The sequence below is a fragment of the Aspergillus caelatus genome, assembly GCF_009193585.1.
Source record: "Aspergillus caelatus strain CBS 763.97 unplaced genomic scaffold BDV27scaffold_56, whole genome shotgun sequence".
In the NCBI taxonomy this organism is placed as follows: domain Eukaryota; kingdom Fungi; phylum Ascomycota; class Eurotiomycetes; order Eurotiales; family Aspergillaceae; genus Aspergillus; species Aspergillus caelatus.
The window spans coordinates 17,566-40,039 of NW_022475319.1; the positions used below are offsets into that span (position 1 = coordinate 17,566).

At 48.5% G+C, this 22,474-nt stretch overlaps 9 protein-coding genes across 9 annotated transcripts; 3 read left to right on the top strand and 6 right to left on the bottom strand.

Annotated features, from left to right (window-relative positions):
- Nucleotides 1-647: 647 nt before the first annotated feature.
- BDV27DRAFT_171087 (putative plasma membrane ammonium transporter (Ato3)) lies at nt 648-1,715 on the bottom strand (the record flags this gene model as incomplete). Its single annotated transcript, XM_032075507.1, has 5 exons — nt 648-809; nt 875-1,050; nt 1,119-1,238; nt 1,292-1,392; nt 1,450-1,715. 5 exons carry the CDS (start codon nt 1,713-1,715, stop codon nt 648-650), a joined length of 825 nt encoding a protein of 274 aa, XP_031929201.1.
- A 3,228-nt stretch (nt 1,716-4,943) lies between these two features.
- BDV27DRAFT_171089 (major facilitator superfamily domain-containing protein) lies at nt 4,944-6,889 on the bottom strand (the record flags this gene model as incomplete). Its single annotated transcript, XM_032075508.1, has 1 exon — nt 4,944-6,889. Exon 1 carries the CDS (start codon nt 6,777-6,779, stop codon nt 4,944-4,946), a length of 1,836 nt encoding a protein of 611 aa, XP_031929202.1. The 5' UTR covers nt 6,780-6,889.
- Nucleotides 6,890-7,471: 582 nt separating this feature from the next.
- On the bottom strand, nt 7,472-10,414 carry BDV27DRAFT_125735 (phosphoketolase family protein). The gene has a single exon (XM_032066397.1). The coding sequence runs from the start codon at nt 10,272-10,274 to the stop codon at nt 7,842-7,844; it is 2,433 nt and encodes an 810-aa protein (XP_031929203.1). The 5' UTR covers nt 10,275-10,414; the 3' UTR covers nt 7,472-7,841.
- Nucleotides 10,415-12,096: 1,682 nt separating this feature from the next.
- On the top strand, nt 12,097-13,125 carry BDV27DRAFT_156203 (TatD family hydrolase; the record flags this gene model as incomplete). Its single annotated transcript, XM_032072283.1, has 2 exons — nt 12,097-12,138; nt 12,208-13,125. The coding sequence occupies 2 exons, from the start codon at nt 12,097-12,099 to the stop codon at nt 13,123-13,125; spliced, it is 960 nt and encodes a 319-aa protein (XP_031929204.1).
- An 819-nt stretch (nt 13,126-13,944) lies between these two features.
- On the bottom strand, nt 13,945-15,376 carry BDV27DRAFT_95344 (Mycolic acid cyclopropane synthetase-domain-containing protein). Its single transcript, XM_032078033.1, has 4 exons — nt 15,334-15,376; nt 15,221-15,283; nt 14,536-15,162; nt 13,945-14,482 (listed from the first exon to the last, which is right to left on the bottom strand). Exons 2-4 carry the CDS (start codon nt 15,263-15,265, stop codon nt 14,075-14,077), a joined length of 1,080 nt encoding a protein of 359 aa, XP_031929205.1. The 5' UTR covers nt 15,266-15,283; nt 15,334-15,376; the 3' UTR covers nt 13,945-14,074.
- Nucleotides 15,377-16,352: 976 nt separating this feature from the next.
- Nucleotides 16,353-17,568, top strand: BDV27DRAFT_125739 (putative zinc metalloproteinase). Its single transcript, XM_032066398.1, has one exon. It carries the CDS (start codon nt 16,461-16,463, stop codon nt 17,511-17,513), a length of 1,053 nt encoding a protein of 350 aa, XP_031929206.1. The 5' UTR covers nt 16,353-16,460; the 3' UTR covers nt 17,514-17,568.
- An 18-nt stretch (nt 17,569-17,586) lies between these two features.
- Nucleotides 17,587-19,163, bottom strand: kat1 (putative 3-ketoacyl-CoA ketothiolase (Kat1)). Its single transcript, XM_032078034.1, has 4 exons — nt 18,991-19,163; nt 18,762-18,942; nt 18,138-18,711; nt 17,587-18,088 (listed from the first exon to the last, which is right to left on the bottom strand). The coding sequence occupies exons 1-4, from the start codon at nt 19,056-19,058 to the stop codon at nt 17,661-17,663; spliced, it is 1,251 nt and encodes a 416-aa protein (XP_031929207.1). The 5' UTR covers nt 19,059-19,163; the 3' UTR covers nt 17,587-17,660.
- A 282-nt stretch (nt 19,164-19,445) lies between these two features.
- On the bottom strand, nt 19,446-20,823 carry BDV27DRAFT_125742 (uncharacterized protein). Its single transcript, XM_032066399.1, has 2 exons — nt 20,759-20,823; nt 19,446-20,616 (listed from the first exon to the last, which is right to left on the bottom strand). The coding sequence occupies exons 1-2, from the start codon at nt 20,778-20,780 to the stop codon at nt 19,667-19,669; spliced, it is 972 nt and encodes a 323-aa protein (XP_031929208.1). The 5' UTR covers nt 20,781-20,823; the 3' UTR covers nt 19,446-19,666.
- An 81-nt stretch (nt 20,824-20,904) lies between these two features.
- On the top strand, nt 20,905-22,471 carry BDV27DRAFT_95363 (DASH complex subunit ASK1). Its single transcript, XM_032078035.1, has 3 exons — nt 20,905-21,156; nt 21,212-22,255; nt 22,307-22,471. Exons 1-3 carry the CDS (start codon nt 21,066-21,068, stop codon nt 22,441-22,443), a joined length of 1,272 nt encoding a protein of 423 aa, XP_031929209.1. The 5' UTR covers nt 20,905-21,065; the 3' UTR covers nt 22,444-22,471.
- The last annotated feature ends 3 nt before the right edge of the window (nt 22,472-22,474 follow it).

The following is a 22,474-nucleotide window of genomic DNA, read 5'->3' on the forward strand; positions in this document are numbered from 1 at the left end:
CACATCAGATTATTCTAATACCGGAAGATGTACATGTTGATATTCTACGTCTCGGGACCAGGGCGTTGAGCCTTTATTCTAATATCTGTCTATAGCTTAATTGAGTGTATACTTCAAATTAGATAACAGGGCTTCTTTGGCCATGTGACTTTGTGCTTTTCCGTAGAACATCAACATGTGTTATTTCTTCGATGAATCAGATGGCTCACGTACGAATATGTTAGACTAGGATTCATAATCAAAATGATACTGAAAAAGCTGGCTGAACCTGCATTTCCGCCCTGGCCTTTCTTTCCGGTTCATATCGATGTGGCATGTATCCCTTTCCATGAACCCCATAAGTACAGAAATTAGTCATTAAGCTAATGAGGGGGCTTCCAGGCTCCTTCGCCGTTCGCAATTCCAATGCTACAACTACAGGTGATAACTGCGTACTGCCCAAAAGCCCTCAGAGGGGAATACCTATACTCCCCGTATATGAAGATGCGGAGGAATAAACTTAACCATGAGAATATCATCCAAGTACTGTGGCTTCCAACAATCCCAGTATATTATTCAATGGTATCTCGTACTCGTTAACTCGACGCTCCCCCGCTGACAGTCGCATCACTCATATTCCTAAACTCTCACACCAAAGAGGCTCTAGGCTACTCTTCTGTCCGCATCTGCATCTTCTGACTTCTTCCCAATATAACTGTGCTCAAATCACCCACTGGGATCGCAATCGGAAAGTCCACTGCTTCCAACATTTGCGCAATGAAGATATGCCAAATGGGTATAACCAAAGCGAGACTGAATGCACCTGCAGCCTACATATAATATATGTTAGATAAAAAAGAGTATGAAAAATGGGAGAAAGGGTAATGGGACATACCATTTGAAGTCGAGCAGCAAGAGCAATCTCTCCCAGCGCCAGTTGGAAGTAGGTGGCGGCGAATAGGGAAAAGGTAATAACGAGGAGGAAAAGAGCGGTGAAAAGGCAGATGTTGGTTCGGATTGAACATATTGTGTACACAAAGGTAAGGATTGCTAAGGCAACGTAGTAAAACGCTAATGGTATAGCTGGTTAGTGACCGACACTATAGCTTCCGGGAGTTGAGTGATGTGGTTGTACATACCCATGGTAGCGTTATATGATGGAGTTTGCATTCCCTCCAGTGCATTACCGGTCGATGAGTAGTGAAGCCCCGTTGCAAAAAAGGGCATGAGACCTGTTCCTTGTACGATCCAAAACGTGCCTTGATGGAGTCAATTGAGGGTATCCACATGACTGGAAATTTGCGATACACACCATAGGTAAAGAACAGAGCGCATGAAAATGTGTTCCCAATAATCCATTCCCCAATACCGCCCAGGATTTGTATAAGTCCCCCAAAGAAAATGAACACGGGCCTGCGCCGCTGTGAGCCTCCAGAAGGGAAGTGGTCAAACAGATTATAATGTACTCACAGTATTGCGGCACCATTCTCGCCACTTCCCCTGATACCCAGCGTTATAAAGGCGTTTGGGGTGGCAGCTACCAGAAATCCAATAAGTGATATTGGAGTAGGATTACCTACTTGCTTACGCAAGTCACCTTTCACCGACGGATGTTTGGGGCTCAAGTAAAGCTTTTCGAACACATCGCGAGATACAGGAAGAAAGACACTCTCGGCTGTTCGAATTGGCCGAAGAGTGTCGATGTCATGCTTCTCACTGATATCACCACTGGACATGATTAAGGCTGCGAAACGGGTGATGGCTTGAGATCTTGGGGATTGCTGTAGTGTAAGCAATTCTAGGTCTACAATAAACCTATATATACCTGGCTCATCCATAAGCTTACCCCACATTATTTGCTTTAAGCTACATCATCATCTAACATCCCCGTATGGTCAATGCCGACCTGCATGCCGGTCTAGTTGATACGGATCCGTTTTATGCGGGTATCGCGGAGAGAAATGCGGGGATAGCTCAATTTTGAGTTGTATTCGAGATCTTTAAATGGGTGAGAGCTGAATTAGAGTTATCGATAGTTGAACCTTCCCCACGTTTAGAGTATGCTCTGGAGCAGGGTTCACAAATCCTGCCATGTGTTCTTGATACGCCAGGGGGTGGGATGGGCTGCATGGCGTGAAGCCGAAGGAGCCCACTTCATCCACCCACGAATACATGAGCGATTACTTACTGCTACAAAAAGCCAATGTCTTGTCTGAAGACACAAGCACATTCAAGATCTGCACCTAGTGGCGAGAGGACGAGCGGAATCGAACCGCATTATTCAGTAGGATGGATACATTCGATGGTGGCGATTTCCCTCGGTCTTTCAGGAATCTGTTATGAAGTGGGCCAACCAATAGTTGCATGGTAATTCTTGATACTTAGAAAGGATTTCCATATGGCCGAGAGCTTAATTGTCGGTAGTTTGAGTGCACGGTTCTCTACCATCTTTCCCCTCATACGCCTAGATGCTCGATTAAGCCCCTCGCTCCAACCAACCTGCTATTTGAGAAACTCAATTTGAGTCCTCAACTCCATGTAACTCCCGAAAGTCCCACCCGCTCGTACCTCGCAACTCGGGTTCGGTTAATGCGGGACCCAGCCGAGGAAGGACGTCACTAACTTAGAATCCTTCGAGATCCCGCCAAACCCTAACACAAGATACATTATCTCAGCTGAACGTTTCTACTTACGCGATTGTTTCTAATGTATTCAATGCTCACTGTTTCGAGCCTTGCGGCATTGGGGACAAGGAACTCCGTAGCCATCAGCAGGATGCAGGGCCATGCTGTAGCAGGGTTTCTCAGTGGCAATCAGTGGCAATCAGTCTATCCAGCAACAAGCAATATACAGATCGACAATAAGAGAAACTACCCAGATAATGCCAGCCACTAAGCATATGCTATTTAATCTTGAAGCTTAACTTTGTTCTTATTTGGGCAGGAGCATAAATCTTAGGTTAAACACTTCCGCTGTAGTTTCCGCCGTAGCGGGTTCACAGCGGAATGGGAGCGGAATATAACGGGATTGCGGTTCAATCTGCGGGTCAAGTAATAAACTTCGACGAGTGAAGTATGTATACCCCGCTATTTCCTACCTATCGAAATACTAGAACTATAATAGGGCCGATGTCACCAGAGGCGGAGATGTGCCATTTTATGGTAATACTAGATGGCTAGTATGCCGACTGGTTATGGATTGGTGCTGGGATGTTTCGCAAATATTGCGGGGAATCGAGGCAAAGGTCAATGCCGTTGGAGATTAGCAGCCTCTTGTGGGGGTAAAAACCGTATCCAGTCCGCAGTGTAGACCCTTCTTCAGCCAGGCTATTGGCCATGCGCATAGGCATCTGCAGCGGTCGTGCACCCACGTATGACCGTAGGATAGGCTGGGGGTAACCCGCCTTTCCCCCTAGCCCTAAATGGCAAGCCAGGCTGGCTGGACCGCAATCCAACAACTGATGAGCTGAGGGTAGGCAGTATTGCGATCATTATGCAGAATATGTGTTATCCCCTTCCCATGGGCGAAACATGCTAATTTAACTCATGCCTAGCCTAGCGTCGCTGTCGATGGTTGTCTGTCTCAGCCTAAACCCAATCCGTGTTTAACCGACGATGGCAAGGTATTAGGCTTCGGAATATATGTAGTAATAGTGGTGGAGCTTATCAAAAGACTGTTGAGATTATACTGTAGTTACTGGCCCACCGACCCTGTCAGGAATATCCTTGGCCTTCCTCGAAGTCTACCACAAGCAGACGAGATAGGTGCTAGAAAGCAGCAGTACCGGCCGCATGTTAGAGTAGCAATTTTGCGATGTAATGTACGGTGAAGATAAAAGTGAGATATTGACCGTGAATGTAGTGGCTAGCGAGCATGAGAATGATGAATGAAGAGGGAGCAGAACAAAAATACAAAGAAGAGACCCGATCAAAACTCCAAAAAAGACAACATGACCATGACTCGCAATGTGTCGAATGCCCCGGAATGTTACTTAGGGGATAAGAAGATCTGCATATAACTAGGGCAAAGAGTTTAGCGTCTTAAAAGCTAGTCGGCAACAGAAGTCAAACATGAGTATGTGTCATGAATCAATTAAGATACTTCGTGCAATGATAAATTAAGCTTTTCGGACAAGCTTTTGCCAATAGAAGTTTACGATGATGATAGCAGCATATTGTCCGCTATACATAAGAGAAAGGTATCACAGAGATTAATTCTTTGCACCACCACATATGCGTACAGTACCCCGTACAGCAGCACATGGAGACTAGGATATGATAGAGATAACCAAACTTGGTAATTCCGACCTCGGGATGCCGAGAAGGGAAAACATGCTGCGCGATCAAATGTTCGGGAACAACGTGGCGTGTTAGAATCTTCCTAGTGGGTGTCATAGTCGCTTGCTACACGATATTATTCTCTGCCTTTTTTCCGTGTTTACTCCGTATGCCGTTCACTAATGCCGAGTTCGACCACTCGGGTATTTCCGAGGGGAAACGTGAATTTGCAGATTAGCGGTCAGGAATTAACCGTCAGCTAGGGGTTGGTCTGAGAGTGCCGAGATTTTACCTAGCGTGTGAAGAATCTTCCATTAGCTTTGGTGTTAAGTTTTTCTTCCTTTTTTCTTGAAACTTTCGGTGGTGCTAATAATAATCTATGCATATACTAAATTTCGAGTGAGGCAGGAACCTTGTGCTCTACTTTTGAGAGTATCATCTACGCGGGTGATCGACACATAAATGACGATCCATTCAATCTGAAGAATGTGTGCATGTTTGCTTTAGGAAATCACTATGCATATCCATCACAAATAGTGGCAGAATTATATACTAGTAAATTCAAAAGCAACTTGTCATACTTGGCGTGAAGGGAAGATCTATAGCATGGGGATATCTCGTATGCTCTAAAACAGAAGAAATGAAAAACAGCAGATTTATGAAGAGGAAGTTGTTCCGTAGCCAATATCAAGTGACATGCTCCTTTTCCTCTTCCTTTGGAATTCTCACCCAGACAACAGTTACCAGCGCAGCTAGTAACTGGCATGCCAACGCAAACCACCAAATGGCCCGAAGTCCAGTCAGACCTACATCCCCATCTGGGCCCTGATCGACTTTAGTCCCAATCGCATCAGCAATACTTGTAATAATCGCAGAGGAGAGGTTCTGGTTTGTGACTAAGAGACTGGCTGCGCTTCCTTGATAGGATCGCGGAACGTTGCTCGTGATGAAGATGGAGGCAGCGGCGAAAGCCATATCCGGTCCGAACGTCACGAGGGCTACACCGGGAAAGGATAAGGCCCAGTAAATTGTATTTGGAGTTTGCGGAAGGAAGAATGCCGGTCCGAGAGTAAACGCAAACATGGAGACGATATAGATATAATGACCGGGGACCAGATGCAGGATGCGACTGACGATGAAAGTGGCGATGATGCCGACAACCGCATTAGGGATGTGGTATAGGGCCACTGCAATAGGGGTCGCATGTTGAATTCTCAACCAAAACTGAATTGCATAGAACTGCCATGCCCCGAAAAATGAACCGAATCCTAAAAAGTAGGCCACCATAAGAGGAGTAAAGCCTTTCGTCCGCCACAAACGACTGGGAATCAATGGCCTCGCCACATATCGTTCTGTGACAAACAGGCAAATAAGAAAAACGATGCCTAGCGCTACTAAAACGCACGTATATACCGACCACTTAGTGACTGACCCTTGGGTTAAACCGAATAGGAGACACACACAGCCCGCAATGGCAAATAGGGCTCCAATATAATCGAACTGACGCAGAGTGGGCGCTTCTGCGCCTTCCACGTCGGCAACTGGACGAAGAGGAGGAATCGAGAAGAAGGCAGCGACAGCACACAAACCAGTGATAATGGCATTCACACCGAAGATCCAGGGAAGGTTTCCGTGGAGAAGACCGCCTTCAATGGCCCCCAAACTGAATCCTAACGGAGCCGTAGCACTGATAGCAGCAAAGACGCGATTCTTGCGGATACCAGGGCTATAGAGGCGTCCAAGGACGCTCATTGAGCCAGAGACCAAAACACCAATAGCGAGTCCTTGCATTGCTCTTACAATGAAGAACAAAACCTCTCTTGACGGATCAAGAGAAAAGGCGCCGACCACGTTCCAGATAGTAAGCCATGCAAATGCGCCCACAATGGCACGCCGAGGTGGAGTCAAATCCAACAAAGAGCCTGATACAACAACTGACACCCCATTAGAGCAAGCGTAGGCCCCTACAAGCCATGGGAGCGAGGTATTTCCGATTCCCAGGGCTTTCTTCAGCTCCAATTGCACCACCAACATGTTGCCAAGCAAGAACGAGAAGAGCATTAGACCTGCCGAGCAGACAATGACAAGTACAATCTCTGCTGTAAAGCTTGGTATTTCAGGAGGACGTCCTTGCGATGGCTTTGGGGGTGGCGATGCCGACTCATCTGCCATATCACGGCCACGGATGGCGGATGGCCTCCGGTTATGCAACCCGTCAATGGCTGCTGCTCGACCTCTCCTCTCTTCTAATTCAAACTCATCTCCACTCTCAGCCCCCTGAGTAATCGTCGTCGGTAGCTTTTTCAGCAAGTCCTCGTTATTGACAGGCTTGGGTCCCAGGAGAGGATCCGGGGTCTGTGCGCCCGTGGCAGGAGTTGAGGCCGTTCTGTTATTATATGAAAACGATGACCTGGTGGACAGCGGAGCAGAATCAAAGCCATCGTTGTGAATGTTGGCAACCGTTGGAGCATTTACGTCGTCGGCCGGGGCCGAGTTAGGTTCCTGATATTGCCTTGGTTGCATCTTGACGACACCTCTACGAGGTGGATGCCAATGGTGATTTGGTTTCCTTTTATTATTTTGCCAAGTAATATTCGGTGGAAATGAAATAAACTGGCGATCTAACTAATAAGGACTGGGATGGACAGCTTTCCCTTGTGCAGTACAAGAATTTTCTAACAATCTACAAAGCATCGCCACCGTAGCTGAGCGACCATGGGCTATATATGCTTTTATCGGAAACCAGAATCCAGGGCATATGATAAAGCACCACAAAGTGTTGTGGCAAAGGTATAGAGGATCCACAAATAGATAAGATTTTGAAGATTTTTGCATGGCGCGGTGGATCATCGGCCCTGATCCACCGCGCCCTTACTGAGGGCTTGCGCGTATAGCATTTGCCCGACTTTGAGGGTAGGTGGGTCGGTCGATCCATTCAAAATCATGGCGTGGATCACGTCAACTGGGAATTCCGAAGACTTGTCCAAGCACATCGTTTGGCCTAGATTATGGGGTTTGACAACGCAGCTGAGCGGTCAGACACAGAGGGTGTTAATAGAAATCTTGACTAGTCAACTGGGTGGGCATTTCCTAAATAGGCAGTAACCCTATCGCTTAGTCAATTTCGATATCATCCGGCGGGGCCTTGGGCATCATCAGCCCTGGCTAAATTGAATTTTGCCATTCGAATTATCCGATGACATTATACTGTTCCTAATCTTCCAGAAGGCTATACTTAATTGACTATTTCGTATAGGCCCTTTACCTACTTGCCAAACTTCGAATGTGAAACAGGATTTGGTATTTGCGTGGTTGGGTTTCCTGCATAGCAGACGATCATCGACATCCTACATATGCAACCACTGACGATCATCCGCCCCTTAAATTCAAACAGCACATAAACGCAAGTTATCGGACATGGTTTCATTCTTCCTTCAAGAACGCGTACGCCGCTCATCAAAGCAACAGTCCCAGCATGGTTAAATAGTATCACTGACTATCCCCGTCATTGGCTTCTCCTGCTTACTTCAATATCCTTGATATTCTTATATTTGCTTCCACCATTTCTGGAATACCTTCTGCATTTCATGCCTTCTTAGGGTATTTCCAGTTTCGGATATATTCCGCATCTAAACCACTGTCATATGCCTCTTGCTTAGCGGCTAGTTGCTGATTGATCAGCCTCTCTCGGACATGAGACGCCGTGTTGCCGAGGGATCCTACACGGTCAATGGCATCGATAGCAAGACTGTATCGGTCGGTCTGATTCCTAACGGCTAGTTCGAACGGAGTATCGATATTTCCCTTCTCTTTGTACCCTCTCACATGCAAGTTATGTTGTCCGGGGCGCTTGTAGGTTAGACGGTGGATGAGCCAAGGGTACGAATGGAAGTTGAAGATGATCGGCTTATTGTCGGTAAACACAGCCTTCCATTGTCGGTCGGGCATGCCATGCGGATGGTCTTTCTCGTTAATGAGTCGGAATAAATCGACCACATTGACAAACCTGACCTTGAGTTGGGGAAGATGTTCGTTCAATAAAGCCGTTGCGGCAAGAGCCTCGTGGGTGGGCACATCACCGCATGCTGCCATCACAACATCGGGCTCTTGGCCTTGGTCATTACTAGCCCAGTCCCATATTCCAAGACCTTTGGTGCAGTGTTCAATGGCTTCATCCATACTGAGAAATTGGATGTGTTCTTGTTTATCAGCAACAACCACATTGACGTAGTTAACGCTACGGAAACAGTGGTCCATGACTGAGAGAAGCGTGTTCCCGTCGGGTGGCAGATAGATTCGAACCACCTCCGGGCTCTTGTTCGCAACAACATCCAGGAAGCCAGGATCCTGATGGGTGAAGCCATTGTGGTCTTGTCTCCAGACGGTCGCGGTCAGGAGGATATTGAGGGACGCGACCTTGGCACGCCATTCCACTTCCAAGCACTTTTCAATCCATTTGCAATGCTGATTAACCATCGAATCGATGACGTGGATGAAAGGCTCGTAGCTGTTGAGTATACCATGGCGGCCGGAAAGCACATAGCCTTCCAGCCAACCTTCGCAGGTATGTTCACTGAGCATCTCCATTACCCGACCTTCACAGGCCAGGTTTCCTCCATCTTTATCTTCTTCAAAGTAGTCACCCAGCCAAACTTTCTTGCCGGCTTTGTAAATCTCTGCAAGCTTGTTTGATTCTGTTTCGTCCGGGCCAAATACACGGAAAGTGGTCATGTTCTCTTTGACCACATCTCTCAAAAACTTTGACATATTTGTCATGCTCCCGCGTACAGATACGCCGGGGTCAATGTCCTTGAGAGCATAGTCCCGGAAATCCGGCAGCTGGAGAGGCCGGCGAAGTATACCACCATTACCGACAGGGTTGGCACTCATACGAGAATTGCCTGAGGGCGCGAGCGCTTTCAACTCTGCAATGAGCTTGCCATCTTTGTCGAAAAGCTCCTCCGGCTTGTAACTCTTCATCCACGACTCAAGTAGTTTCAGATGGGCAGGGTTCGTCAGGACATCAGTGATCGGGATTTGATGAGAGCGCCAAAAGCCTTCGAGCAGCTTTCCATCAACCTCCCTTGGAGCAGACCATCCTTTGGGACTCCGGAGAACAATCATCGGCCAGCGGGGTCGGAATGGCTTGTTAGACTCTCTTGCTTGCTTTTGAATCTTTTTGATTTCCACAATGCAGTGTTCCAATGTGGCTGCCATCGCCTGGTGCATGCTTTCTCTATCATTGCCTTCCACAAAATAAGGCGTCCATCCATATCCAACAAACAGCGCTTTTAGCTCTTCGTGGCTGATGCGAGCAAGAACAGTCGGGTTATTGATCTTGTATCCGTTAAGATGAAGGACAGGGAGAACGGCTCCGTCGGTACATGGGTTGAGGAATTTAGTGCTATGCCAACTAGTCGCAAGTGGTCCAGTTTCCGACTCTCCGTCCCCGACCATCGTCAATGTAATGAGGTTGGGATGGTCAAAGACACTTCCAAAGGCATGAGAAATCGAATATCCCAATTCCCCACCTTCGTGAATAGAGCCCGGCGTCTCCGGAGTTGCATGCGAACCAATGCCTCCCGGAAATGAGAATTGCTTGAAGAACCTCTGCATGCCCTTCTCATCTTCGGACTTGTCCGGATACACTTCAGAGTAGACTCCTTCTAGATATGACTGCGAGAGAACAGCCGGAGCGCCATGACCAGGACCGGAAACGAAGAGGACATCCAAATTATACTTTTTGATAAGACGGTTCATATGAAGCCAGGTAAAAGACTGACCGGCATCCGATCCCCAGTGACCGAGTAGCCGGGCTTTGAGGTGTTCGACCTTTAGGGGTTCCTTAAGCAAGGCATTGTCTCGCATGTAGAGCATACCCAAACATAGGTACATACTTGCTCGGAAATATGCGTCCATTTTGCGGACTTCATCCGCATCCAGGGGTTGCCCCTTGATGGTGGAGCGAGTAGCTCCATAGGCGCTGATGTTGTCATCAGATTCCCTGTTGGGCGCCATTCTCAAGTATGACAAAACTATTAGACTTAAAGGTATCTTAAAAGCTTGATTGAATTAAATAATAGTGATATGAAAATATTATAACCTGCTAGTAACGATTTCGAGGACTGGAGAAATCAATCCTCCAAGGGTTGCTCCCAGCATGAACTCAAATGAGATCTGAACCCATAGTTCCTCTATTTAAAGCCATGACGGGCAATACTTTAGTTGATGAGGGTACCCTGACGTAGCCTTCCTTTGTTGCGTGGTTTTCGGAAGCTGAGGATATGGGGCGGAGTCGATGACGTCCAGCTTACCATCCGAAAACCTTCCAGGCCCAACCTAGAACCGTGGACAACAAATAAACCTGATTTTTACGAGTAGGGATTTATTATTATATTGCCAATGAAGCTTCAAGAGTGCGTCAATAATTAACTTTCCTGATAGGGCTGGCTTCGACGCTGGTCACCTCTAGGCAGCGAATAACAGTGAAATATATTCCGTAAATGCACTACCCTAGCTTCGCAAAAAGGCACACTTAGTGGAGAGGGAAAGCTTATATACTAGGAGCTTAGAGCCTTAACCAGTACCAGATCTTGTAAGGAATTAGGTACTACACCGCTTTAAAGCAAAATATACGCACATTATATTCTTGAACTGAAGAATGGATGATAATACATTCAAGGCAGCTCAAAAACAATCTATGAAAACGTGGTCGCTGTATAAGAACTTCCAAAATTGGGCAGAGTATATTCATCTCGGAATGATATTCTATACTTTCGACGGGTTATCGAGTGTTTGAGCTCTGAAAGAGCTGATAAATGTCTGGAGAAGTACTAATCTCCGACAGCTCGGGTAACTGTACCCGAGATCCTCTATCCGCAGCATCCAAACTCAAGTGATCGCATGATCCCTTTCTTTAAACATCAATCTTCCCAACTGGATGGGAGTCGCCATATTAAAGACATACATCATTGGCAGATTCAGTCATTGCCTATCATGTCCTAGCCAAAATGGCCGGTCCAACGAGACAAGCGGCGTTCGATGCCTACCATGCTAGGGAGCTACGTGGAACTACTCTTTGCTTTCCGACACAGTTACTCGAACGGTTAACAAAAGCAGTTTCGATATCTGGATTTTATGCATACAGCAAATCTGTTGGAAACAGCCGAATAAGGAAGTCCGGGGTTTCTCTTGTTTCTTCGGACAATACGGCTTGACTTATGAACTCATGTTGGATTCAATTCGCACTTCAATTCGACCATTAAATTGCTCATTCATATATGTCAGTGCTGAATGCTCAATAAGCATGCTCAAACGATAGCGACAACTTCACACTTGACGTTTAGCCCGGTTATCGCTTATGTCGAGCAGCGAGTGACGAGTGAGATGGGATGGCGAATATCTGTTACATTATTATTCGCTCATATGTTATAATACCGTTCTGAATTCACTACCGTTCTACAATCATACAGGCGGGTTCTCAAGAATAATACATGTTTTACTACTCATTGCCGCCATTTCCATGCCGCATGGGTCAAACTCGGGTACATGTACCCGAGTCGGAAAAAATTATCTTGCCGCTAGAAGCAGTATATATGGCATCTACAATTGGAATTAGGGCGCTAATCATTTGTTTCTTTTATTTATCTTCGGGCAATTCCTTAAATATCAGCCAAAGTATCAATTGATGCGTCACCTGTGGTCGCGCATTATCTATCGTAGTCCAACGCCCCGAGCAGAAGTCTTGGCGTTTTTCCAGCCGAAAGTGTTCGGTTACAAGACAAGGGCTTTGAATTCAGCGACACAGAGAACAGATTGCAGCTCCTCGATCAAAGATAAAATGACCCGGACAGTACCGACGACATCATTGCGCTATGCGGATGTGAGTATCTTACTCCCCCTTTCAAAGAAGGATCATCAAAAGCCTGAGCACTTGCTTACCACGTAACAGGTCGCAGTTACATACACCGCAGACCAATTCCAGGGCATCTATCGTGGCAAACAATACCATGAACCAGACTTCGCAGAAGTCCTTCAGCGTGCTAAAGAACATGGCTGCGAAAAGATCATGCTCACTACCATGACCCTTCCAGGGGCTCATGAAAACTTGAAAGTCGCGAAAGAATTCCCGGACATGTGCACCATGACATTGGGAGTGCATCCGTATCATGCGGGGGAGATATACGCCGAAAATAACGGAAGCGAGTATCTTCAAAACCTTCGCCAGCTTGGAGAAACCCTTCGAGCCCTGAATCCGTCGCCACTAGTAGCTTTCGGAGAGATTGGACTTGACTATGAGTATCTGGACCGTGCCGATAAAGCGATACAGCAACGTGCTTTCCGTGATCAGCTGGATATGGCCGTTGAAATGCAGTTACCTCTTTTTCTGCACGTGCGCGAGTCGTGTGCTGATTTCATTTCGATCATCCGACCTTACCTGTCCAAGTTGCCGCGCGGTGGGTTGGTGCATTCTTTCGCTGGGTCGAAGGAGGAGATGTTGCATTTGGTTGAATTGGGCTTTGACATCAGTGTCAATGGTGTTTGTTTCCGTTCTGAAGAACAACTGGAGATGGTCCGCCACATTCCCTTGGATAAACTGCAGCTTGAGACCGATGCTCCGTGGTGTGAGATCCAAAACAATGACCAAAAAATTGCCCCATACCTCACCAATGCAAAGCCTCTACCTCCGTCTCGCAAGCACAACAAGTTTATTATGGGGCAGATGGTCAAGACGAGAAATGAGAGCTGCACGATTGAACGTGTTGCTCTGGTTGTGGCAGGCTTGAAAGGTATCTCATTAGAGGAGGTCTCACGGGCAGCGTGGAACAACAGTGTTAGGATGTTCGGTTTAGGAGTACAGAGCCAGTGATCTAGAGATCCTTTTGCTTACATATTACTTTAGAGTATTGAGTACATAGAGATATACGCACATACAAACATGAGATTCACGTTCGAGCAGACGCTAAGCCTTCATATGCACAGTATATTTAATCTCGATAGTTGAGACGTGACCGATAATTCACGAGTGTAAATGGTATATCCTCGAGTACATGGCTGAGGGAAGACACAAAAAGTAGAGCGAAACAGACTGTGCTGGTGAATCCTGCGAGACATGCCATGACTGCATCAGTTCGGAAGTAACACTATTTATGTATCTTATACCATAACCACACAATTGGGTAGAATGGTCTGGTCGGTTGGGGAGATCTGAAAGGAGACATCTTCCAACCTGTTATTGGGTGCCAACACGTACATCCATGACAACCGGGGGTAAGGGTGCCCTCCCAAACTTTCGCTTTGTTGGTGAATTGGCGTGAGGCACCCAGGCTGCGAGGGCCCCCGGAGTATAAACCCCCCCCCCTCCTTCCCCTTTACTTCACAAAGTTCATTTCATTCTATTTATCTTCCCCCTTGACTTCAACGACAAAAACTGCGCATGTCTGATCGTCAGCGAATTTTTAACTGACATCCGATGTACCTCGTCGCAAGTGACGACTTGGATCTTGGGCTAATCTCACTTTCTTCCTTCCGTTCTCTAAACAGCGCCTAAACCCGAATATCTTACTATGAGTGTTCTAGAGTTATCAATCAAGAAGTGTATTGTTAGTCTCGAATGGCCATATGCCCAAAAAATGATGCAAAGACTCTTTTTCATGCTTTCAAGACAGGCGACACATGAGGAGTTCTATTTATCGCTCGCGATTAGCAATGAGAAAGGGATAACAGAACAAGCACCGGGTAGTAACACTACTTTATCGAGGATCTTTGCTTCACCCAAAAGTCTAGATTACGTCTATAAGTAAGCACTCTTCCCGACATCATTGCAACATCTCCTCAAGAGTCTCGTCGTACTCAATACTCAATTCTGGTGTCTTCGCCGCAACAACAACGTAATTACCCAAAAGCCTCAAGCGGAATCCTGCCTCGCAGTAGATAAAATAATACAACCATTTCCGACGGAATGCCTCGACGTTCTCATCGGATGCATCAGGCTGTGCAGCCCGGAACGCTGCCTCGATATTCTTCCAATTCAGGAGAAAGTTGTCTCTCCAAGCCAAAAGCGTCTTGCCATAATGCGGTCCAATGTTCATAACCGAGGTAACTTCCAACTCACCGTTTGATCCATTGTGCACCGCGCCCAGGAGAGCATGGATAGTTGGGAGGTAACCCCCAGGGAAGATGTATCGGTCGATAAAGGTCGGTACGCTGGATTTGGACTGGCGCATCTAAGAGAATATGTTAGAGCCAAAAAGACATGATTTCGAAACAGACGACTAACCTTGTTCGTCATGGTAATCCCATCAATGACCATAAGACCATGACCGGGATGAAGCAGAGAGCAGATGACGCGGAAATACTCATCCAGGTATTCTGCCCCAACGTGCTCGAACATCCCGATCGAAATTACACGATCGTAGTACCCTCCATTACTTTGAGGCCCAGTTGCGGATCGATAATCTTGAAGAAGGATTCGGACACGTTCCTCCAGTCCGGCTTCTTTGACCCTTTTCTCAGCAACTCTCTTCTGGTTTTCAGATAGAGTCAAGGCTGTTACTCGACATCCTGTAGTCTGAGCTGCAGTGATAGCGACATCTCCCCATCCGCAACCAATTTCGAGAATGTGTTGCTCGGCTGATATCTGGGCTTTCTGTAGTAGGCGCTGGACCTTTCGCTTTTGCGCTGCTTCTAAGCCCTCGGCGGGATCCCCGCTCCAGTGGGCACAGGAGTAGTTCATGTCTGGAGAAAGAAAGTTTGCAAATAGGTCGTCAGAATCATCGTAATGGGAGGAAATGTAACGGCGGGCATTATGAGGGTCATTTGAGGGTTGCAGGAGCATTGTTATTCGGGGAAGAATTTGCATGAAGGAGTTGCCAGTGCCAAGTTGAGATTTGTTTTTAATATAGATCTGCTTTACGTTAGTATCCGAATGGTGAAAAATTGGCATTATGGGAAACATAGCATACATCAAGCAACCCACTGAGATTATCGCAATCTACCTCCTGAAACATATATGCTTCCGCGAACCCCTAGGCGACACTCAGCAAAATGCGGCTACATCTTCTTTTAGATCACCCACGAGGTCAAAACATGCGCAGATTCTTTTCCACGCATTGGAATCATACACTACGACAGTGACAACTGTACCCTGGCCATCTCCGAAATCATTGATTTGGCGTGGCTCCTTGTACTCGGAGATGAGCTTGAGGCGTCCACTGGAAATGTTCCCAAGTGCGAAGAGAACTAATTGCTGAGCACAGTTGCCCACAAAATCAGATATTCCGAACATGGCTACTCACCTTCATAGCCAGCGTAGAAATGTTGACCTTGATCACCGTTAGACGAGGACCGCTACGTACTTATATTCTTTTGCTTTCTCGGCGCTAAATTCTCACCGCATGACAGCGAGTGGAGTTTCTGATATCGTATGCATGCGTGACGCAAGGCTACCCTAAGCTCTCCTTGTGTCTTAAGTGGCAGTGCCTTGTCCAGGAGCACCATTGAGCTCTGGAAGTTAGAGGAAACGAATGCCCCGAGAGTATAACCCAAGGCCCTTTCTTCAGCCAGTCAATTACACAATCCTTCCCACCCCACAAGAGCGTTGGATCTCGTATTTTAGTGAACAATCCAGATACTGAAACCACCTGCCATGGGTTTAATCGTGGGAGATACTTTGCAAGATCGCTTAAAACTTTTCCGAATATGCTATGCTTCCAATATGCTCATTACCCCCGGTATACAGAAGTTCGAGGACAGTCATCTACAAGAGGAATATCACACCATACTGTGAAAGACCCATTATCTCCACAACTCTGCAGAGATAGATCCCCTAGCGATCCCATAGGGTGTCAGAAAGGATAAATCATCTGCAGAAGAGGCTGACACCTCAGGTCCAGTCTGCAGTGATGACCTGTAATTACCTCTTCCGGTATAGCGGACCAGCTCCGCATGAGATCTGCACTAGTCCCAAACAGGCAGGCTTCGATAAGAATCCGCGGAATTAATAATCCCAGCACTGCTGACTCAGACCCTGTATAACTCGTAGATAACTATAAATACTCATCATTTCCATATAAAGCAAATGCGCCGATAAGCCCCAAGCGCACCAACAACTGCCTTCCCTCTACACACGCCAGAACCAGGACAAGGGACCAGTATCCCTACCGACTGAAAGAGAAGACATAAACAACATTCACACCACCCAAAATGGCAGACACAGACGACCTCACCCTAACAATCCACCACCAAAGCAAACCCCACACCCTCACCCTCCCCTCAACCTCCACGCTCCAAGACCTTTCCAACACAATCGCCACAACCCTGCACATCCCCCCCGAAACGCAAAAGCTCCTTATATCCCCGAAACCCGGCATGCAAAAGGCCCCATTCCCCCCAACCCCGCTAAGGACACTCCTCCCACTCAGCTCCCCGAAATTCAAAATCACCCTCCTCGGCACCCCAACAAAAGCCATCGAGACCCTGCACGCACAGTCTGAGGAAACCGCACGCCGCGCCTCAGCCCGCGCTTCGGCCTTCGCAGCAGCCGCGAAGCATAAACCAGCCCGGACGGCCGGTAGTGGCGGCGGCGGCGGCGGCGTGCATACGCTCTCTGATTCAAGTAGTTCATATACCTTCCACCGGCTGTTGCCGTTGTCGTATTTGCCTCGTCCGGAACGATCGCTGGAGTTTTTGAAGCGGTTGCGGGATGATCCCGGGATCAAGGCTGCGATGGCGAAGCATAAGTTCTCTGTGCCGGTGTTGACGGAGATGAATCCTGCGGAGCATACGACGATGGAATCGCGGACGCTGGGGCTAAATCGGAATAAGGGGGAGGTGATTGAGTTGCGGCTGCGTACGGATGCGTATGATGGGTATCGCGATTATCGGACTATCCGGAAGACGTTGTGTCATGAGCTGGCGCATTGTGTGCATAGTGACCATGATCGGGCATTTTGGGACCTGACGGCGCAGATTGAGAAGGAGGTGGAGAGGGCCGATTGGAAACATGGAGGAAATAGATTGACTGGGCAGGACTTTTATGTGCCGGAGGATTGGGAGGCGGAGAAGGATATGGAGGTTGTTGATGAGTGTGGGTGGACTGGGGGCGAGTTTGTGCTGGGTGGGTTGAGGGAGGATGAGGTAGGGATAAGGACTGGGGCGCAGGGTGTTGAGGGGAGGAGAGAGATGTTGGCGAGGGCTGCAGAGGAGAGGATGAGGAAGAAGAGAGACGATGAGGAGGGTAGAGAGGGCGGTAATTGATGCGGTTTGGGTTGGAGATGTGTATATTTATTCTTAATACCTTGTATACGAACTAATGATAATGAAGACATGACTGCATTAGAGCTACTTGTTTTATATACCTTGCACCAGATATAGCATGGTTAGGTCAGACGTATGTGACTCGTTTTACACCTGTTCGTTGACAAACAATCCCGCCATGCCCTGTCCGGTACCAATGCACATACTCGTGACCAGCACCTTCTTCTTAGTCCGTCTTGCCTCGCTAAGAATTGTGCAGATCTGGCGAGCACCCGTGGCGCCCAGGGGATGGCCGAGTGCAATGGCACCACCGCGGGGGTTAACCTTGGCATGATCCAGGCCAAGGTTCTGCAAACAGTAGACAGCCATCGAAGCAAAGGCCTCGTTGATCTCGTAGATATCGATGTCATCCTTGTTCAAGTTGAACTTGGAGAGGAGCTTGGGGATAGCAGCGGTAGGGCCGATACCCATGATGCGAGGGGGAACGCCAGCAACGGTGGCACCACAGAACTTAGCCAGGATAGGCTGGTTAAGCTCGATGGCCCTGGAGCGACGCATGAGCAGGATAGCGGCAGCTTCATCATATTAGCATTCAATCATAGCATCGAGCGTGAATGAACTCACCGCCGTCGGTCACCTGGCTGGAGTTGCCACCAGTGCTCCGGTTGCCGAACTTGGGGAAAGCCGGTCGGATCTTGCCGAGGGACTCGGCCGTTGTTCCATACCGGATACCCTCATCTTTGGTCAAAGTAACCTGCTTGACCTCGCCGGTCTTGGGGTCCTTCACCTTGGTGGTGATAGGGACGATCTCATCATCGAACCATCCAGCCTTCTGGGCCTCTTCCGCACGGCGGTACGACTCAGCGGCATACTTGTCCTGAACCTCACGGCTGATGTTGAAGTCTGATCCGACGTTTTCGGAAGTCTGGCCCATGGGCTGCAGGCAGTCGGCCGACTCCTGGTTCTTAAGGACTTCCTCGCTGAAAGGCTGGACTGGCTCACCACCGGCAGACATCAACTCAGCACCAAGGGCGATACCGACATCGATCTGACCCAATGTGATCTGGTTGGCAATGTCTTGAACAGCCTTGAGGCCGGAGGAGCAGAATCGGTTGACGGACGATGCGCCGGATGTGTTTGGGATGCCAGCCGCAAGGGAGGCGGCACGGAGGAGATAGGGGGCCTTGCCGTCGTTGACCTGAGTGCTGTCAGTATGAATCCGCTCTTAGCTGAGGCTAAAAAACGTACATTACCCAAGCAGACATCCTCAACCAAAGCAGGGTCGATCTTGGACTTGTCTATAACCTCCTTCAACAAAGAGTGGACTATGTAATCCAACTGTGTGTCCTTGAATCCACCCTTGACGGCCTTAGCCAGAGGAGTACGCAGAGCAAGTGTAATGACTACATCGTCAGGATTTTTCTGGGTGCTGCGTAAGTCAGTATATTTCTCCCATGTGATGCGGACGGCAACTTACATGGCGGAAAGGCCAGTGTTTCCTCCTTTGAGGTGGCTGAGAATAGAATTCAAACGATCTGTGGCCATGGTGTATTTCTATGTGTCTATCCAGACCGGGTTAGAAATTCCACAGTTTGGCATTCGATGCAGAAGCAGCGATAGAAGCAACACGGGGACAGCTAAATCATTATGTAGCAGCGGGAGCAGCGGTATGGACCTATGCGGGGAAGGACAGTGGTCTAGACCGCTACACTTGTGAGGGTATTGGGATAACACAGCATCACTTACCAAGTTATGATTAACTCCGGTGAGAGAAAGTAGAGGGATTGTGGAGGGACAAAAGAGTTGTAATATAGAAGAAAGGAGGAGAGCGAGGGTGACCTTTACCAGCAGCAACCGAGAAAGAGCCGAGGCTCATTTTGCTTTCCCCATACTAACCAGACTACGATCGATCCGGCTATTAAATCATTAATAATCGCCAAGCACCTTAGATTGGTTTTGAACTGCAACTAAACTAGAGCGTTGTTCAGAAGCTTGGACTAAATTTAAATTTAAATTCTACAAAACCATGTGAAACCGCAGCATAATCAGTAAAAATCGAAAGAACTCCGAGACACCTGTCCCGTCCATACCGCGCCATCCTCCGAGCAATCCCATCCAAGAAGTGAATTATTCTATACAAATTTCCCACATGCCTACAAGCGATTTTGCAGGTCCTCATTGCTGACTACGCTACCGATCTCTGACCAGCTGGCTGGGGTGGCGACTCCTTGTGTCGACCGTCCATGGTCACTCAATGTGCCATCTGACCATTCATCCGCAGCAGACTCATAAATTTGACTGAAACTACCAGCCGTCGACGGTGTAGACGGTCGTTCGTGGTGTTCGGCGCCAGTAGAATCTAAGTCCGACAGATCGGAAAAGGGCGATCTCAAATCACGGCCGGTTTCATTCGTCGAAGGACCCGGATGAGCAAAAAGTACTTCAGAATAACCCTCTGTATGACTCGACGATCGTGAAAGCGGCCGCTCGACCTCCTCGGTACGATTCAGCGTAGACGTTGAGAAGTCCATACCTGAGGTCTTGGAAGTGGGTGTGTAGTCAATAAGCGCTGCAGACGCTGCACCTGCGGCTGCGGCTGCTGGTATTGCCACTTGCAGGTTCTGCCTCGTAAGAGCAGCGCCAGTGGTCTGCGTCTCGGCCATAGGGGTCTGAGGACCATTATTTTTACCGCGCTGAATAGCCTGTGATGGTGCCACTTCCACAGCGGTAGAGTTACCCAGTCCTCCAGAAGGATTTGGACTCTCGGTTCGAAGCAAACGGCCATCGTCATCAACAAGCGCATCGAAAGATCCCGCGGGGGCACTTTCTCTTCTTTTCCGGTGTTCTTCAAGCACGGAACGCCGTCGTTGGAGTTCTTCCCTTGCTATCCGCCTACGCTCTTCAGCTTCCGGGCCCAGCTCCTCAGTCATAGATATGTCTTGCCTCATAGGTGAGGCAGAGGTTGGAGGGTGAATCTCATCGCCGAGATTGTGCAATGCGACGGCAATCTTTCGCCGCGAGGTGTTGACCCATTGTCGAAACTGTGGTGATTCATAAACCGCAATACCCGCAGCAACGAGTGCTGAAACAGTGATGATAATTCCTACCGATGTGAGAGAGCGTTAGCTACCTAGCTCCTACCAAGGAGGCCCATATCAACCATCTACTGATAAGCACACCGCCCGGCTGAGCCGGCCAACGAGCTTGTAGGATATAGATAAAGAGAAAAGGAGATGTAAACTTACCTTTCGCAACCGGTGTTGGCATCTTGACCTCCTGTGGTCAAATTGTGTCGTTTCCCTCCTCTAACCGACCATGTCAGGCAGCCAAGTAAATGGAAGGCGATGTGAGCGTCATCAGATGCGCGGCACCCCGCGGGCCGCCACGTGACGTCAACACAGCCCTTATCCGGAAGCCCTACCGTCCGTTTTGGGCATTCCGTTGTTTTTCCCCTCCGCGTCGGACATCAACATTGTTCTTGGTCTCGATTGAGGGTCTGTTTACCACCGCCATTCCCGTTGCTATACATATAAACACTTATCTACAGTGAATATGTCTCGGCCATCATCCATGTCCCAGCGTCCCTTGACGCTCACCGAGGAATTGGAAAAGCTTGAACAATCTATCACCCTGACCCTGCAAGGTAAACAACGATAAGACACCCGGTCAATGAAGATCATTAACCAATACTTTTCCAGAAATCGACCACAATTTCAGCCAGGCCCATCGGATCGTTACAACTAGTATCCTGCCGCTCGTCGAGAAATATGCAGAACATTCCCACGATGTCTGGGAAGGCGCCAAATTCTGGAAGCAATTCTTTGAGGCGAGCGCAAATGTCTCCTTATCGGGCTACGAGGAACGACCCAACGAAGACACATTGCAAGAACAAAGTGTAACAGAAGACGACACAACAGCCGATGCCACACCGAGCAAGCTAACGGACACTGGCACATACGACACACCCTCATCCGAACATCTAGATATCAACCACCGTCCAGACGACCTGGAACTGACGTCACTGAGCCTGTCCTCGCACAGTACGCCCCGACCGCCCGTGTTTGATCGACCAGATGATAACGACACGACCGTGACATCGTCTATCGCCCGGCCATCGCCGTATGAGGCTCTGAAGAAGGAAATGGACGAGGGCGACGCGCCCTTTGAAGGCGACGAGGACGATCTCCCCACTACCCCCGGAAGACCTTTCCGTCCTCAGGGATATTCATTTAACCCTCGCGACGAGCTAATGTCCTCGTCGCCATTTGTTCCTCCGGTGTCCCATGGAAAGTTTTCTACGGCGAGCAAGAGCCCTGCCGATCCGGTCTTGCATCGCCTCCAGGACAAGACGTATCGAGTCCAAGCCACCCCGCTCGGAAAGGATTATGGAGCAAGCCGCTCTAAGTTCACTATTACACCGAAACCCTCCGCGTCCAAATATGGCTATGATGACTCTCCGATCTCCAGTCCTGAACCCGAAGCACCCCAGCTTCATGCGGAAATTTTCTCTTCGCCTCTCAAAACCCCCGGTACCAACCGGAAGCGACGTACAAGTAGCCATTTGCGTGTTACACCAAAGCCTGGGATTAGTGTGTTGACACCGGTAAAGAGCGGTGGCACAAACCGACCGGTGTGGGACAGCGACGACGACTTCGACAATGACGAGGATGAGGATCTAGGGCCGAGTCCGCCGAAAACAATGCAGTTCCATATTCCCCAGAGCAGGTTAATGAAGACTCCAGGTAAGTCCGCTTAGTCCGGTGTAATCTCACAGGCTGACTGATGTGTCACAGCGAAAGAAGCATCCAGACGGATCGTCGAGGATTTGCTATTTACCGCCGGGGCAAATGACACAACAGACGATATTGCGGCCGAGCAGAGCCCCAGCATCATCCAAAGGGTCCAGCGCATAGAGGATGAAACGTTTTGAATTGGTGAGGCTGGGCGGTCCATAGTTTTAG